The sequence below is a fragment of the Notolabrus celidotus genome, chromosome 7 (assembly GCF_009762535.1).
Source record: "Notolabrus celidotus isolate fNotCel1 chromosome 7, fNotCel1.pri, whole genome shotgun sequence".
NCBI lineage: Eukaryota > Metazoa > Chordata > Actinopteri > Labriformes > Labridae > Notolabrus > Notolabrus celidotus.
Genome location: NC_048278.1, coordinates 37,520,223 through 37,536,869, shown reverse-complemented (window position 1 = coordinate 37,536,869; position 16,647 = coordinate 37,520,223). Strand labels below are relative to the sequence as shown.

At 41.8% G+C, this 16,647-nt stretch overlaps 1 protein-coding gene across 1 annotated transcript; it reads right to left on the bottom strand.

The window, feature by feature from the left end:
• Positions 1–3,308: 3,308 nt before the first annotated feature.
• Positions 3,309–15,943, bottom strand: LOC117815618 (protein FAM83B-like). Its single transcript, XM_034687426.1, has 3 exons — positions 15,794–15,943; positions 7,660–7,784; positions 3,309–5,780 (listed from the first exon to the last, which is right to left on the bottom strand). Exons 1-3 carry the CDS (start codon positions 15,941–15,943, stop codon positions 3,668–3,670), a joined length of 2,388 nt encoding a protein of 795 aa, XP_034543317.1. The 3' UTR covers positions 3,309–3,667.
• Positions 15,944–16,647: the final 704 nt, after the last annotated feature.

Genomic DNA, 16,647 nt, shown 5'->3' with positions numbered 1-16,647 from the left:
CAAGAGTTCATTTGTAGAATGAATTGCCTTCTTAAAGGTGACATATCATGCAAAATGTTCTTTTTAATGGTTCTTTACCTGAAATCTGTGTCCCTGTCTACAAACCCCCTGAAAGTAAAAGAATCCATTCTGCCCCTGTTCTGATTTCTCCACCTTTCTGTAAATGTGTGCTGAAACCAGCCGTTTCAGACTTCTGTGTTTTTGTTACGTAACAACAACATCCGGTCTGTAACAGGAAGTCAGAGCTCGGAGCTTGTTCAGCCCATAGACTGTGTAAAATACAACTCAACCCCTCCTCCGTTTTTCATTACCTGCACACAGGTGTGCTAACAAGGAGCTTAGGAGGGAGGCATGCTAGTTGTAGGCTGTCTTAATAAACACAAAGGTCGGTTTTACTCCCCACGTCTGCAGATTTGAAGATCTAGTGGATGATTTATATTTATCATGGATAAGTGCTAGCGCTAGTTAGCATAGCTACATGTCGTAGCTGTAGCTGTGTACCAAAACACACGTCGACATACTGACAAATAAAACAACAAGAAACACTAAATCTGTGACCAATCCTTCAGAAAAGGTCCTGCTGCCTTTCTGGCAGAGGTCGGTTTTACTCCCCACGTCTGCAGATTTGAAGATCTAGTGGATGATTTTTATTTGTCATGGATAAGTGCTAGCGCTAGTTAGCATAGCCACATAGCTACATCTTCATAGCTGTGTACCAAGACACACGTTGACATGCTGATAAATAAAACAACAAGAAACACTAAATCTGTGACCAATGGTTCAGAAAGGTCCTGCTGCAGGCGCCTCTCCATCAGGATCAGATTCTGGATCAGATTCAGAGGGTTGAAGTAACGTGATCTCTGAGCAGCCGTGTGTATTCAGCCAACATGTAAACATTAGATCAACGTGCTGGACAGCCGAGGCCACACCCACTTCCTGAGGGGGCGTGGTCAGAGAGAAAACAGACTGTTCTGAGGAGGACTGTAGAAGAGGGTTTTTCAGGCAGACCAAAATCTGATTTCAAAGTGTTTTTTTGAGCATGAACTTTAAAGACATGTTTTGGGGACCTCTTAGACCAATATATGTTGATGAAAAAGCGTGATATGTCACCTATAAAATAAATAAAAAACATTGAATGAGAAGGTGTGTGCAAACTTTAGACTGGTAGTGTAGATGATTTGAAGCAATTCAGATTTCTTGTGACTGTCAAGTCTTCTCCCTGCACTTTTACTCAGTTTTTTCTGTTTCTATTGTTTTTTTTTATGGAAAAGTAGATTGAGATAGTCTTTTTCATATCCTGAGTGAGCTTTTTTTGATAAAGCTATTTACATACCCGATCAAAGTCTCTCAATTGACTCTTTTGGTGTCTTTACAGAAGCAAACACGACTGTATCATCAGCATAGAGCTGACAACCAGCCCCCGGACAGCTTTCAGGCAAATCATAAATAAACAAACTATAGTAGAAAGTAGTTCTAATGAAACAATGCTGCATTTTAAAGCATGGTTTGTTTTATTAAAGTATTTTCAGCATCACAACTAACAATGTTTGACAAATCAAAAACTTTCATCGAGAGTAACAAGAAAACAGAACATTTACAGCATCAAGTCACATGAGGAAGAACGTAAAGTCTGTGTCTCTAAACCTGTCAGCTCCTGTGTGATATTTAAAATAGAAAATATAAAGGTCTATATCAAGCAATATGGCAGCAACATGGGAGGGTTAGTGCAATTGTTGGGGGCTATTTTCAGAGGCGGATTAATCTGTGTCAGGTGTGAGTGTTTGGAGCAAGGAGTGGAACACGACATCCAGTGACTGAAACAGTGTTGGTCATCTATGTTGAGATATCAGACTCCAGAGAGAAGGATGATACATAACCCAGAACAAAACAGACACAATCATTGTATAAAAAGATGTGTATGGATAATTATATTTACATTTTAACTCGCAAGATAAAACATTTATTCCTGTTATCTATTTTCCCTTCATTGGTAAACCTCGGGCCATGTTTTCACCTCAGCCCTGTAGCTTCCAGTTTAAGGTATCAGACACACTCTTACCCTGCGCCACGCATCCTTTACCTTCAATCTTTATCAGGCCGGCCTAGGAATGATACTTCTGGTACTTCTGCTAGATTGTAAAGTTACAGGAGTAAATAAAAGCCGCTAAAGGATGGAGCTTTCTACTCTAGTCAATGTGTTAACTTCCACTGGATCCACTCCGTTGCGCTCCATCTGCGTCTCTGATCCGGCAGGTCAGAGTCCTCCGGATCAGATACACAAGACTTCTATTTGTGCCGGATGCCGGAGCACGACGCATCAATCTCAACAGAGCAGATGGAGCGGGGATAGGAAGTCAGGTTTCACCAAAACAAAATGAAAACATCCGGTTAATTTTCAGAATAAAACACTCTGTGTTATCACCAGATCGTATTTCACTTAACTACAACAACAAACCAAAGTCATGATGAGCGGAGCCAGGCCTGGAGTCAACAGGTCAGAGGTTTTCAGAGGACCAGAAAGACAACATGGATGAGGAGAGGAGGAGGAGGAGAATCCTTGATTCAGTGATTACCGCGGGAAAACCCCGGTCACATGACTCGAAACTGAACGATCCAGCTGAGTTCTGAAAACGCAACCGGTGGGTGTTGACAGACGAGAGAGCACGGATCCGGACCATAGGGGATTAGAGACTGACTGGACATGGATCTGGTGGAAGCCCCGATGTTAAGGTGCTTTTCAACCAGAAACTTCTCTTCAAGGAACTAATTGGTTTCTGTAGCTCACTGTTTTGCGTTTTCACTGTGGCCTGAAGATTAGGCAAATCAGGACAGTGACTTATGGAGAAGCCATAAAAGTAAACGCACTACATCACCAGACCAGTAGAGGGCAGTATAAGGGAGATGAAGGCCACATGAGGCGACAGAGCTGAGGACTCCTTCTGTATTTCAACAGTCAGAACACCGGTTAAAGCAACGTGCCTTACACATGTATCAATGCAGGACAATTTGAGAACAGGAGGCTAGCTTGTTTCCGTTAGCAATGTGCAGATCTCAGACAAAATAAGCAGACATACTATGAGTTGAGGGCTGTGCTGACCCTGTACCAGCTATATTTATGGCACAGGTGTGGTAAAAAAAAGGACTACCAGAATGCTTTTCAGAGTAAAAGTCAAATCCCTTCTTTTAACACAATGCTTTTATTCTGACATTTTGTCCTGGAAAGTTATTCTCCAAATGAAGCTTTTTATTGAGTCTCTGCTGAACTTCTGTTTAAAATAAAAGATCTCCCTCCCTGCCTCTATCTCTCCGCCCCTCTCTCAGGTATTTTAGTGTTCCATGTGTAAATCAAGCACTCGCTTTTAATGTAAACAATCCAGACCAACCCCCAAAAGCCTGTACAACACCTGAAAGCATCCCCTGATTTGGAAAATGATGCACATTAAACAGAGTCCCGGATCATGTTGGCTTTAATTGCATCATTCAAGTGTCTTCTGTTACCTGTAGAGGTTACGAATAACAACAATGCTTTAGCAGGACGCCCAGGTATCAAAGGCAGACAGTGCCCTCTGCTGTCTAAAAAAGGTATCACTCTTCATTTTCATCTCGTCGATTTGAATGCTGCCCGAAGTGTTTCAAGTTTTAACCATTCCTCCCTCGTCCTCTGAGTCTACTTGTTCTTGTTAATCAGGTTTCCAACTCGCTGCATGAACTTCCCCAGTTTGTTCTCAGATCCACTTTGAGTCTGATACCCTGAGTAACCAGAGTCATGCCTGCTCAGAGAGGAGCCCCTGTCTTTCTCTGACGAGTGCCCCTTAGTGGATTTAGGAATGCCGTCGGTGCTGAGCAAATATTCAAATCGACTGTAGACCTTCTCTCTCTTGAAAACCTCCGCTCTGTCCTTGTCTGGAGTGCTTGTCCCGCTCCTGTCCTGGTCCGCTGCCTGGGCTGCCTTCTTTTTGCTCGAGCGCTGCGGAGCTAACCTTGGGAATGGTGATTTGTGCTTCTCTGTCTCAGAAGTATGCGACCTTTGGGTGCTTGGTGAATGACCTTTCTTTGTGGATTTCTCTCCTGGTGACGCCTGGGAAGGTTGAGTTGACCCTGAGGGGTTCTGGGATCTCGTTGAGGCCTTTCTTTGTAGCGATTTCTCTTCTTTCTTGGAGGCTTTCTTCTCATCGGATGACAGCAGTGAATGCACCTTCATTTTCATGGAGTTCTTCCTCTGAAGGGGTTGTTCCTCCTGATGCGTTTGCCCTTTTTCCAAAGTACTGCTCTTGCCGTCCACCGTAAGCTGAGATCCGGAAGAAGTGCTTGAGTTCTTTCGGACAGATTGTGTCTCACTTGATATGGATCTCTTTCTCTCTTTGGGTGTACTCGGTCCTGAGCTTTTTGGCACCTTGCCCACAGAGTCGTGACTTTCTTTGGCTTGATCCTGATGCTGCGACTCTGAAGGTACGCTTGGTTCCACCAAGTTCTCCTTCGAAGCAACCTTCTCCTCTTTAGGTGGCTCCTCGTGTCCTTCTTTGAACGCAGATTCTGAGCTGTTGACACGTGAATTTGAACCCTCCTTCTCCTCAGGGATCTCGCTCAGAGACTCCATAACTCTCGGGTGCTGGAGACCGAGACCACTGGGCTGCAGATGAGAGAGCTTGAGCGATGGATCGTTCAGTTTCGTATCTATATCAGCAGCTGAGGTCGTCCTAGAAAGAGGGTCGTGCCAATCATATGCCTGCAGTGTCCTTCGGTCTGGAGCCCCTTTGACGTCGTTGTGAGAGGCAGAGCGGTGGTCGTCGGTGAGAGTCTGCCCTATTTTGTCGCCTTCTTTCTTTGGCTCCATGTCTTTCTGGTTGGTTGGTTCAGGGTTCCAACCGTTTTGTGGATTTGGCTCTAAATCTATCATACTCTGCCTCATGTCCAGACCTCTTAACGAGTTCATCAGTTTATGTCTGTCTAGACCCGGATACTGGGGCTTCAAGGACTCCTGGCTCTGTCTGAGATTGTTGTACTCCTGCAAGCTGAGCCTCTTTTGCCTCATTTCCTCCATCCTGGACTTAATGTCCCTGGATCTGTTGTGCATCATCTGTGACTGATACTCGTTCAAGCCCGTGTGACTGCTGTAAGGAGACGCCACCGGGGATATTGCATCGCATGACGCGTCCAGAGGCTGATCGCTGTTGTTGAGGTATGTGTCCATCTTCCACCTGTGGAGGGATGTCTCAGAGTTGAAGGGTATCAGATTCTGGTCGGCCCCATAGAGAGTCCGGTGCTTATTATGCTGCTGAGACAACCTGTTGGACAGCATCAAGTCGCCTCCCATCCTCATATTAGATCCAGTCCTCTCAGGAGTAAGAGGGACTCCATAGTCTTTGGTTCCCATTCTCAGGCGGGTCATTGAGTTCAACCTCTGGAGTTCCCCACCGTAACTGTGTCCTCGCACCAGATTCCCCATTTCAGGACAGTGACTTTGATGCAGTCTCTCCTGCACGCTCAGGCCCCGGGTCAACATGGCAGGGTTGTTAAACCTGTCGTCCTGAGCGCCTCGCATGCCCTGCATCATTCCGTACCTCGTGTGGATCTGGTTGAGGGAAAGCTGACTGGAGTTTGGGCTCTGCATGGCCGCGATCTCTCTGAGGTACTGGATGGATAGCTTGTTCTTGGGCTGCACCACAGGGACCGCGGAGCGAGCGTACAGCCGCCGAAACTCCTCGTCGTAAGTGCAGACCAGCTGACCCGTGATCACCATGACCATGCTGAGGTTGATCTTCTCGTAGGTCCACGTGAAGCTGAAAGAGAAAGGTGGCACAGGTGTAAGAAAGCAGGAGGGGATGATAACCCATTTGGTTTACACCTTGGCAATCCAGTTGTCTGTATTTGGGTCCTTTACCTTGCTGAATGTATTACATGCTTTTAATTCCTTAAATTGGGGAGACGTCTCAAGTAAAGTAAGTTCTGATCATGTCAATAAGCTGTATTATATTCTTTAATCACTGATATACTTATTTTTGTGTAGTTGTCCGTATTTGGGTCCTTTGTCCTTGCTTTGTAGATTAATAGCTTCAAATGCCAAACAGTGGTTGCATCTCAAAATAGAAATAAGTTCAATCATGCCCTTAAGCTGTGTCATAATATTTTTAATCACTGTAGTGTCTTACTGCATAGTCATCTGTATTTGGGTCCTTTCCCTTGCTGCATTGATTAAATGCTTTAAATGCCTGAATTGGGGTAACATCTCAAGGAACAGATAAGTTTAAATCACGGTCATAACCTAAATCCTTCTTAGATAACTGAACAGTTTATGTCTATGTAGTTGTCTGTATTTGGGTCCTTTTCCTTGCTGCATGGATGAATGCTTTAAATGCCTGAATTGGGGTAACATCTTAAGAAACAAATAAGTTCTGACCATGTCAATGAGCTTTATTATATTCTTTAATCACTGATCTGTTTCTTTTGGAGTAGTTGTCTGTATTTGGGTCCTTTCCCTTGCTGCATTGATTAAATGCTTTACATGCATTAATTGGGGTAACATCTTAAGGAACAAATAAGTTCAAATCATGGTCATAACCTAAATCCTTCTTAGATAACTGAACAGTTTTTATCTGTGTAGTTGTCTGTATTTGGGTCCTTTTCCTTGCTGCATGGATGAATGCTTTAAATGCCTGAATTGGTGAAACATCTCAAGAAACAAATAAGTTGTAATCATGTCAATGAGCTTTATTATATTCTTTAATCACTGATCTGTTTCTTTTGGAGTAGTTGTCTGTATTTGGGTCCTTATCCTTGCTGCATTGATTAAATGCTTTAAATGCCTGAATTGGGGAAACATCTCAAGAAACAAATAATTGGAATCATGGTCTTATCCTAAATCCTTCTTAGATAACTGAACAGTTTTTATCTGTGTAGTTGTCTGTATTTGGGTCCTTTTCCTTGCTGCATGGATTAGATGGTTTAAATTCCTGAATTGTGGTCACATTTCAAGAAACAAATAAGTTCTGACCATGTCAATTGCCTGAATTGTATTTTTTAATCACTGATCTGTTTCTTTTGGAGTAGTTGTCTGTATTTGGGTCCATTCCATTGCTGCATTGATTAGTTGGTTTAAATGCCTAAATTGTGGTCACATCTCAAGAAACAAATACGTTCAAATCATGGTCATAACCTAAACCCCTCTTAGATAACTGAACAGTTAATATATATTTAGTTGTCTGTATTTGGGTCCTTTCCTCACTAAGTGGATTAAGTGTTTTAAATGCCTGAATTGGGGTAACATCTTAAGAAACAAATAAGTTCAAATCATGGTCATAACCTAAATCCTTCTTGGATAACTGAACAGTTTATATCTATGTAGTTGTCTCTATTTGGGTCCTTTCCTTGCTGCATGGATTAAATGCTTTAAATGCGTGAATTGTGGTCACATTTCAAGAAACAAATAAGTTCTGATCATGTCAATAAGCTGGATCATATTTTTTAATCACTGATCTGTTTCTTTTTGTGTGGTTGTCAGTATTTGGGTCCTTTTCCTTGATTCATGTATTAGATGATTTAAATACCTAAACCACATTTTTTAAATCACTGTTCTGATTCTTGATAACCTGAGCCATGGCCCCTGTTTTAACGTTATTGTTAGGTTACTCATGTGAGTGTGGAAGGTTCGGGCTCACTCACCTGAACGTCCCATAAACCACCGTCCTGCAGTCCACCAGCATAAACTTCTGCTCCATCCCTCCGTGGAACTTCACCCCGGACTGACACTGATACTTCTGCCCCTTAACCGTCCGAATACGAATGTTCTGAAGAAGAAACAAATATTCATGAAGTTAAAGATCTGCAGTCAAAAAAAGGATGGACACAAGTCAACACAAGTTGTCACGAAGCAGCAGCCTCCGGTGTTATAAGAGGAAGTTAATGTGGAAGTGCAAAAACCTGCAGTTCCTTAAGTGTCCACTTGAGACCGTCTGCAAAGCCAAGGTATCCCCTTTAGATCCCATGTTAAAATGCTAATGTTAAATTTACAACAAAATGTCACTTTTATAGTCCGCTCCCAAAGAATCTTGGGTATTTCCATCTTACATGAACATAAACTCCCATGTGTAACATAAATATAGTATGTTGACAAAGACACCGTTATACAAACATATAACAAATGACGAGTAAACAAAAAACAAACCCACACACACTGTTTACCAAATACTGAATATACATCCGTCCTTCACATAATTTAAATCTAGCTCTTAGATTGACCTCTTAAGTTGCAGAAATAGACAGCCAAGCTGTGTAAGGGCCTCATGTGAGCATGTATTGGTCCAGTTTATCCAGCAAGAACTATGTCACTCTTTTGTAAGCAGAGATGAATTTTGGCCCATCTACTGTAATCATTTCTCATTTTATGCATTAATGGTTTAATGTTTTCTAGAACCATGTTTTTATAGTCAAGTGTAATTTGGATGCCTCAGTATGTAATGCCCTTTGGAGACCAGCGAAACTTCCACTGATCAAAAGGAGTGAGGGGACAGTGACCTGACATTGGCATCGCTTCTGACTTCAGACACACTGTTTGGAGGGTGAATTTTTTGGAAAGGCTTTAGTTAAGATAATATCAAAGGTAGGGCTTAGACATTTGGGTTTACAGATAGTAGGTACTGGTAGTGTGAATTTTCAGAGCTTCTGTTGATGTTAATGCCAGGAAAGAATGGACAAAATCAAAACTTTTTACTTGACAAATAGAATAAAAAAATAAAAAAAATAAATGGAAGAATAAAAAAAACAAAATATAAAAGATTAAAACAATAAAAAAATCAGAATTATAAAATATAAAAAAAATATTTTAAAATATGTAAGTATAAAAATATGAAAATATAAAAAAGATCAAAACAATAAAAAAATATTATAAAATATGGAAATATAAAAATATGGAAATTATAAAAAACATGAAAACAATAAAAAAAAAATAGAATTATAAATAATAAAAATATGTAAATATAAAAATATGAAAAATCAAATAATAAAATTATGGAATTGTAAAATCCTGCCAGTGATCCTGCCTTAAATAGAATAAAAACCTCTTGTTTAAAACACGTTCAGGTGACATCTAGATAAACTGTCCTTAAATAAAATGATGATACAACAGATTTATAATCCTTTATGTTTCCTGTAATGAAAGTAAAAAGGTCTCCTGAAACAGAGAAACAGTCTGAGGTTGGTCTTCCTAACAAAACGAGTAGATGTTGTCCAGGTTTGTAAACTCACTGAGTATACTGAATCTCCTTGTCAGCTTGCAGAAGCTGGAATGTTACATTTCCAGTCAGTCGTCCACTCAGGAATTCCTGGTGTTATTATTTATTGTGTCAGGCTTGACAAGTTTGGTAGCTTGTAGCTTGTGTTAGCTCGCTAACCACAAACAAAGACTGTGAATAGGATTATTAGAGATTTCAGAATCAACTGTTTAGATATAACTGTGAAGTGTGACACAACATTATGTAACGGTTAAGAGAGCTTGAGTCATCTATGTTGTTTTTCTGGTCCTCTGAAAACCTCTGGAGCTGTCGCCTCCAGGCCTGGCTCCGCTCATCATGCCGGTTTGTTGTTGTTAATGTTGTTTTGGTGTCTGACTTCCTGTGTTGTCTTGAGTCTATCTGCTGTGGAGGGTTTTGGATTGCCAGGACGCAGCGGAGAGGACCCACTCATGCAAAGGCCCCAACCGGGATTCAAACCAGGAACCTTTCTGCTAGGAGGTAACAGCCCTACCACCGTGCCACCAAGATCCACAATCTGTACAACACATCTTTCCTTAACAACTGGACTTTAGAGTAGTCGCCCCAAAAAACCCTGCAGTTCCTGAAGTGTCCACTTGAGGCTTGCTGTAAAATCCAAAGAATCCCCTCGAGAGCTAATTCTATTTTTGTTCACAGCCTGATTTAAAAACTGGTTTTGGTGTCTGGACATCATTTGTTAATTTCTGACGATGATTTGAGGGATGAATTATTTATAACTCAACCTTTCCGACTATAAGTAGGCCAGGAATTAATCCTCATTACTCATAATTATGGGCGTGGATGATCTGACTGACAGGTGTGCCGTGATGTTATGACTTTACTATGAACCAAGAGGCTACACCTTTAAGTGAGGGGTCATTTTTAGTGAGTGGTTATGCAGATTAGAATCCAGACAGGGTGAGCAGGACCCTGACGCATGAAGGAGAGAGGTCTTATCTCACCCTGAAGGTGCCGTCATTCATTAACTCACTCCCACGACCAGCAATGAGCGATGGCCAAATTCCACCAGATCCGTGTCCAGCCCGTTTTTGATCCGTCACAGCACCAGATCTGATAGGTTTGTATTCTAGTCAGTGTGTTAACTTCCACTGGATCCACTCCGTTGCGTTCCGGCAGGTCGGAGCCCTCCGGATCAGATATACAAGACTTCTGTTTTTGCCGGATGCCAGGATAGAAGGAAAGGACGGGATGAGAAAAGGAGACATAAAGGATGAAGAAACATGGAAAGAACAAAGAGAGAAAGAAAGAAAGAAGGAAAGAAGGGAAAAAGAAGGAAAGAAGGAATGAAAGAAAGAAAGAAGGAATTAAGAATTAAGAAATTAAGGAATGAAAGAAAGAAAGAAAGAAAGAAAGAAGAAAGGAAGAAGGAATGAAAGAAAGAAAGAAAGAAAGAAAGGAAGGAAGAAAAAAGAAAGAAAGAAAGAGAGAAAGAAAGAAAGAAGGAATGAAAGAAAGAAAGAAGGAATTAAGAAATTAAGAAATTAAGGAAGAAAAGAAAGAAAGAAAGAAAGAAGGAAAGAAAGAAGGAAGAAGGAATGAAAGAAAGAAAGAAAGAAAGAAAGAAAGAAAGAAAGAAAGGAAGGAAGAAAAGAAGGAAGGAAAGAAAGAAAGAAAGAGAGAAAGAAGGAGGAAAAGAAAGAAAAGAAATAATTAAGACAGGAAGAAAGAAAGACAGAATGAAAGAAAGAAGGAAAGAAGGAAAGGAAGGAAGAAAGAAAGGAGGAAAGATAGGAAGAAGGAATGAAAGAAAGAAAGAAAGAAAGAAAGGAAGGAAGAAAGAAAGAAGGAAAGAAGGAAAGAAAGAAAGAAGGAATGAAAGAAAGAAAGAAAGAAAGAAGGAATGAAAGAAAGGAAGAAGGAATGAAAGAAGAAAGAAAGAAAGAAAGAAAGAAAGAAAGAAAGAAAGGAAGGAAGAGAAAAGAAAGAAGAAAGAGAGAAATTAAGACAGGAAGAAAGAAAGACAGAATGAAAGAAAGAAGGAAAGAAGGAAAGGAAGGAAGGAGGAAAGAAAGGAAGAAGGAATGAAAGACAGAAAGAAAGAAGAATGAAAGAAAGAGAGAAAGAAAGGAAAATAAACCTATGAGATAAGGGAGCTCATGGCAGAAAGGTCTATGGTTAGTAACTTTGCATTAATTTGGGGCTCGTTTGAATCTTGTGAAAGAGTCTAATTCCCAAAGAACAGCTCTAACATCGACACACTGTACGGATCATTCCACATGATCTGTGTCCCGGTCCGTCTCTGATCCATCACAGCACCTGATCTGATCGGTTTCTATTCTGGTCAATGTGTTAACTTCCACTGGATCCACTCCATTGCGTTCCGGCTGTGTATCTTTTTGCCGGATGCCTGAGCACGACGCATCAATCTCAACAGAGCAGATGGAGCGGGACAGGAAGTCAGGTTTCACCAAAACCAAATGAAAACATCCGGTTAATTTTCAGAATAAAACACTCTGTGTTATCACCAGATCGTATTTCACTTAACTACAACAACAAACCAAAGTCATGATGAGCGAAGCCAGGCCTGGAGTCAACAGGTCAGAGGTTTTCAGAGGACCAGAAAGACAACATGGATGAGGAGAGGAGGAGGAGGAGAATCCTTGATTCAGGGATTACTGTGGGAAAACTTCGGTCACATGACTCCAGCTGTCCGGCTGTCCTGAAAACGCAACCGGTGGCCGTTGACAGACGAGAGAGCATGGAGCCGGACCATAGGGGACTAGAGACGGACTGGACACGGATCTGGTGGAAGTCCCGATGTTAAGGTGCTTTTCAACCAGAGAAACAGGAACTTCTCTTCAAGGAACTAAATGGTTCCTGTAGCTCACTGTTTTGCATTTTCACTCACTGTGGCCTGAAGATTAGGCAATCAGGACAGTGACGTACGGAGAAGCAATCAAAGTAATCACACTACAACGCGGGACCAGTAGAGGGCAGTAGAGGGAAGATGAAGGCCACACAAGGCAACAGACCTGAGGACTCCTTCTGTATTTCAACAGCTGTTTCAACAGTCAGATCACCGGTGAAAGCAGCATGCCTTACACGTGTCTCAAGACACGAACATTTGAGAATAGGAGGCTAGCTTGTTTCCGTTAGCAATGTGCAGATCTCCGACAAAATAAGCAGACACACTATAAGTTGAGTGGGGTGTTGACGGACGGGAGAGCAAGGAGCCGGACCGCAGCTTATCAGAGATGAACTGGATCTGTTGGAGTCGGGTCCTTCAATTAGAGTAGGGAGAGTTTCTCCTTCTGATTAAGGAGCTGCAGAATATGTATGTTTCAGGAAGTCAGCGGTCCAGTTTGATACTCAATGAAACCATGTATTAAAGGACCCCACCAATTTCCTTGGAGCAACTCATCTCGAACAGCAGCTAGCAGTGTGTTTGAGGTAGGCACACACACACACACATCCAAAATGCACTATTACAGAAGTGTGCATAGACGCCTGGATCTGCAGATGTATAAGACAACGTCACGGTCAATGGTTGTCCGTACTCTCTCAGGTAGAATCCTCTAAAGGAATATGATGGATGCAAAAAACGCAGATAATTAAACCTGTTCTGAAAAATGTTGGACGAAAGTATCTGAGTCATGCAAACATGACTGACACATCCCGAGGTTGTGTTTACTTTTCAAGATGTGCAGAAACTTCAGTCAAACAAAAATGGAAGGAGTTAGAAGTAGCCTGAATGCACACTAAAACTCCACACACCCTCTGAGAGTCTCGACAGGATCAGACCTGTACGTCACTTTATCCGGGGCTTGTTTTTTTGATGTGGCTACCGGCTAAGCAATCCTCACTCCGCCGAGACTGTTTGCTCGAGTTGTTTGCACTGCTGACACGCCGTCCCGATGCCGTTCAACAGGAAAATCCAGCCGCACTGACAGATCTGTCCCGAGGCTGCGGCAGTTGCCTCGTACCGTCGTGAGACGGTTAGAAACGCAGCGGGGGAATGCTGGTAAATGACAGCGAGAGTTCACGAGGGTGTGAGATAATGTCAGGATTAATCCACTGAATGCTTCTGCCAACAGAGGAAAGGTCGCGCCACAGGCGAGGCGTCCCTCGGGCAGAATACGGATCTGATCAAACATGACTGAAGAGAGGGAGGAGGGATTTTTGTTAATGTTACCTGGTGCAAAATGTTCACTTAAGACCAGATTTAATGAGTCACAGTCAGGGTGTTCTTTCCTTTGTGATAAAGCTTATAGTTAGAGCTGGATCAGACTTGAACCAGGTCTTAGTTATGCTGCTATAGGCTTAGACTGACACACTGGGATCCTGTCTTTCCCTCTCTCTCCTCTCTCTGCCTGTCTCTCACTTTAACTCTTCCTGTCCATTAAAGTTACTAACCATAGACCTTTCTGGAGTCCCTGAGCTCCTTGTCTCGTAGGGTTCCTCTGGATCTCTGCTGTAGATTCCTTTTGGGGTCTGTTTATTCATCCTTCTTTCTTCCTTTCTTTCGTTCTATTCTCTTTTCTTTCTTTCTTTCTTTCTTTCTTTCTTTCTTTTCTTTCTTTCTTCTTTCTTCTCTTCTTTATATTCTTCTCCTACACTCCTTTCTTTTATTCCTTTTCCTTTCCTTTCCTTTCCTTCTTTCTTTCTTTCCTTCCTTCCTTCCTTGCCTTACACGCCTTTCTTTATTCCTTTTTCCTTTCCTTTCCTTCTTTCTTGTCTTTCTTTCTTTCTTTCCTTCCTTCCTTTCCTTACACGTCATTTCTTTTATTTCCTTTTCCTTCCCGTCCGTCTTTCCTTCCTTCGTTTAATTCCTTTTTCCTTTCCTTTTCCTTTCTTCTTTCTTTCTTTCTTTCACTTTCACTCATTTCTTTTATTCCTTTTCATTTCCTTCCTTCTTTCTTTCCTTCCTTTCTTTCTTGTCTTACACTCCTTTCTTTTATTCCTTTTTCCTTTCCTTCCTTCTTTCTTTCTTTCTTTCCTTCTTTCTTTCTTTCTTCTTCTTCTTTTCTTCTTTCTTTCCTTTCTTTGCCTTCCTTCCTTTCCTTACACTCATTTCTTTATTCCTTTTCCTTTCCTTCCTTCTTTCTTTCCTTCCTTTCTTCTTTCCTTACACTCCTTTCTTTTATTCCTTTTTCCTTCCTTTCCTTCCCTTCTTTCCTTGCTTTCTTTCTTTCACTAATTTCTTCATCCTCCTTCACTCCTTTCTTTCATTCTTTTCTGTTCTTCTTCCATTCTTTTTTCTTCACTTCTCTCTTTTCTTCTACCTTCCTTCCTTCCTTTCTTTCTCTTTCCTTCCTTCCTTCCTTCTTCCTATCTTTGTTCTTTCTTTCTTTCTTTCTTTCTTTCTTTCTTTCTTTCTTTCTTCTCATGTTTAGTCATACTTTGTCTCCTTGTCTTATCCCGTCCTTTCCTTCTATCATTCCTTCACCATTTATTCCTCCTCTTTTTCTTTCTTCTGGTCTCCTCTCTTCTTCTTTTCTTAGACCTTTCTGGAGTCCCTGAGCTCCCTTGTCTCGTAGGTTCCTCTGGATCTCTGCTGCTGTGGACGTGGTCCAGACTCCAGCATGCTACAACTACTACTATCCGTCTCCCCACATATCATCTTCCTCTCTCTCTTCATCTCCCTCTATCCCTCTCTCCAACACGGTCTCAGCAGATGTGTGTCTAACATGAGTCTGGTCCTGCTGGAGGTTTCTGCCTGTTAAAGGAAGTTTGTCCTTGCCACTGTAACTGAGTACAGTCTCGTAAGTCTTGTTAAAAGCGTCTTCAGATAAAGTTTGTTTGTGATTTTGCGATATACAAATAAAATAAAGATTGATTGTATGATTTGCTTTTCACGTAATCCACAGGGATATCCAGAGAACACATGAGAAGAGACACAGGTGAGAAGAACAATGGACTGACAAAGGAAGGGTAATCTAACTCAGGTGTGACGTGAGACACAGGTGAAAATAATCAGGGTGCAATCAAAGAGGAGGGAAACCAACTTCTGAAAACAACCTGAGGAACAGCTGCTGTGATCAACGTCACCCTCACTCTGCGGTGTGTGAGGTGATTTAATGAAAGGGGAGTGAGTTCAGGCTGCGTTAGATAACACTCAGGCATTAAAGGTGGACCGTAGAGGATGCTTCTTAATTTAGTAACACCAAACATGAACTGTTTGCACCCTTTTTAACGGCGAACAGTCGTCTCCTTCTTCTCCCTCTTTGTTGGAGTGTTGCTGCAAACACCTGAGGATTACCTGCACACAAAGGACTGAAGCATGTGCCCTCAAAACAGACTAACCCTCCTCAGACAGCTTTCAGAGAGAGGAGGTTAGGAGTGCACATTTAAAGCAGATTCAGGGCCAGTGATATAACGCTGTTTTTTTGCACTGGCGACCATTTTTTTCACGTCTATGCCCCAATCATTGAAACAGATAGTTTGTGTTCGGCAGAGAACACAGGAGTTGCTGATCTACCGCTACCTGTTGCAAATTCAATTCCACGTAATTCTTCTTCTGCCTGCAAACACTGATTGCTAACCCCATGATCTGTGTTGATTGTATGAGCGTGATGTAACCGTCTCACCTTGAAGTCCTGGATGTTGATGCCACTCTGTGCGACATGGTGTAGAAGCTCTTGTACTGGGATTCGTCCAGGAGGATGTAGACCGCCACTCCCCCTCAACGTGGCGTTGATGATCTCCTTGAATATATCCACGTCGGTGAAGACATCCATCGCTATGGCAATAACCTGCAGGCATATTCAACATTTAGAAAGAAGATCTAAACACGATAAAACACGGTATTTATCCAGGCCTGGAGGAGCGCCTGAGGAGGTCTAAACTCTGCAGGTTTCTCTGTATTTACAGCTGGTAGAGACATTTAAGAGAGGGATGATGTCAGAGTTAATCCATGAAGAAGCCATAAAATCAGGCTGTTATGTAAACTTTTGGAGCTCATAGTCCAGATTAAGTTACATCCAGTGAGTATTGCTTGTTGTTGCCGCTGACAGACTTTGATTGTTTGGTTTTTTTAAGTGTCAAAAACGTCACGAAAGATCCATGCAAGGATCAACTTGTGTGAGTAGCATACAATCATAAGACACTTAAGTGAAGGCAGACACCCTCGCTGTGATCAGTGGTGTCACCCAGCTGATTGTGGGAGTTCTTGGTCTTACACAAACCGACTAAATCACTAAGTTTCTGTGTGTCTGTGGTCCGTTACATAAAACATTATGTTGGATCTGAACTTACCATTTTAAAAACAAACAACGACACGAACAATAACTCAGGCAGCAGAAGACAAGCAACTCCCATATTCTAGTCACTGAGACCAGCTTGACATACATTTCTTGGTTGTATTCAAAGACTGTGCTGTTTGAAACTCAAACACACACCAGAAGTTCAATCCTTACAAAATCTCTGAGCACAAACAAACAAC

Excerpts from the sequence above, each read along its gene's own strand:
- LOC117815618 (XM_034687426.1), bottom strand. The coding sequence starts at position 15,943 with ATGGATGTCTTCACCGACGTGGATATATTCAAGGAGATCATCAACGCC. Across the intron at positions 7,785-15,793 it reads TCAACATCCAGGACTTCAAG|AACATTCGTATTCGGACGGT; the intron begins GTGAGACGGTTA and ends TTTCTTCTTCAG. Across the intron at positions 5,781-7,659 it reads GTGGTTTATGGGACGTTCAG|CTTCACGTGGACCTACGAGA; the intron begins GTGAGTGAGCCC and ends TTTCTCTTTCAG.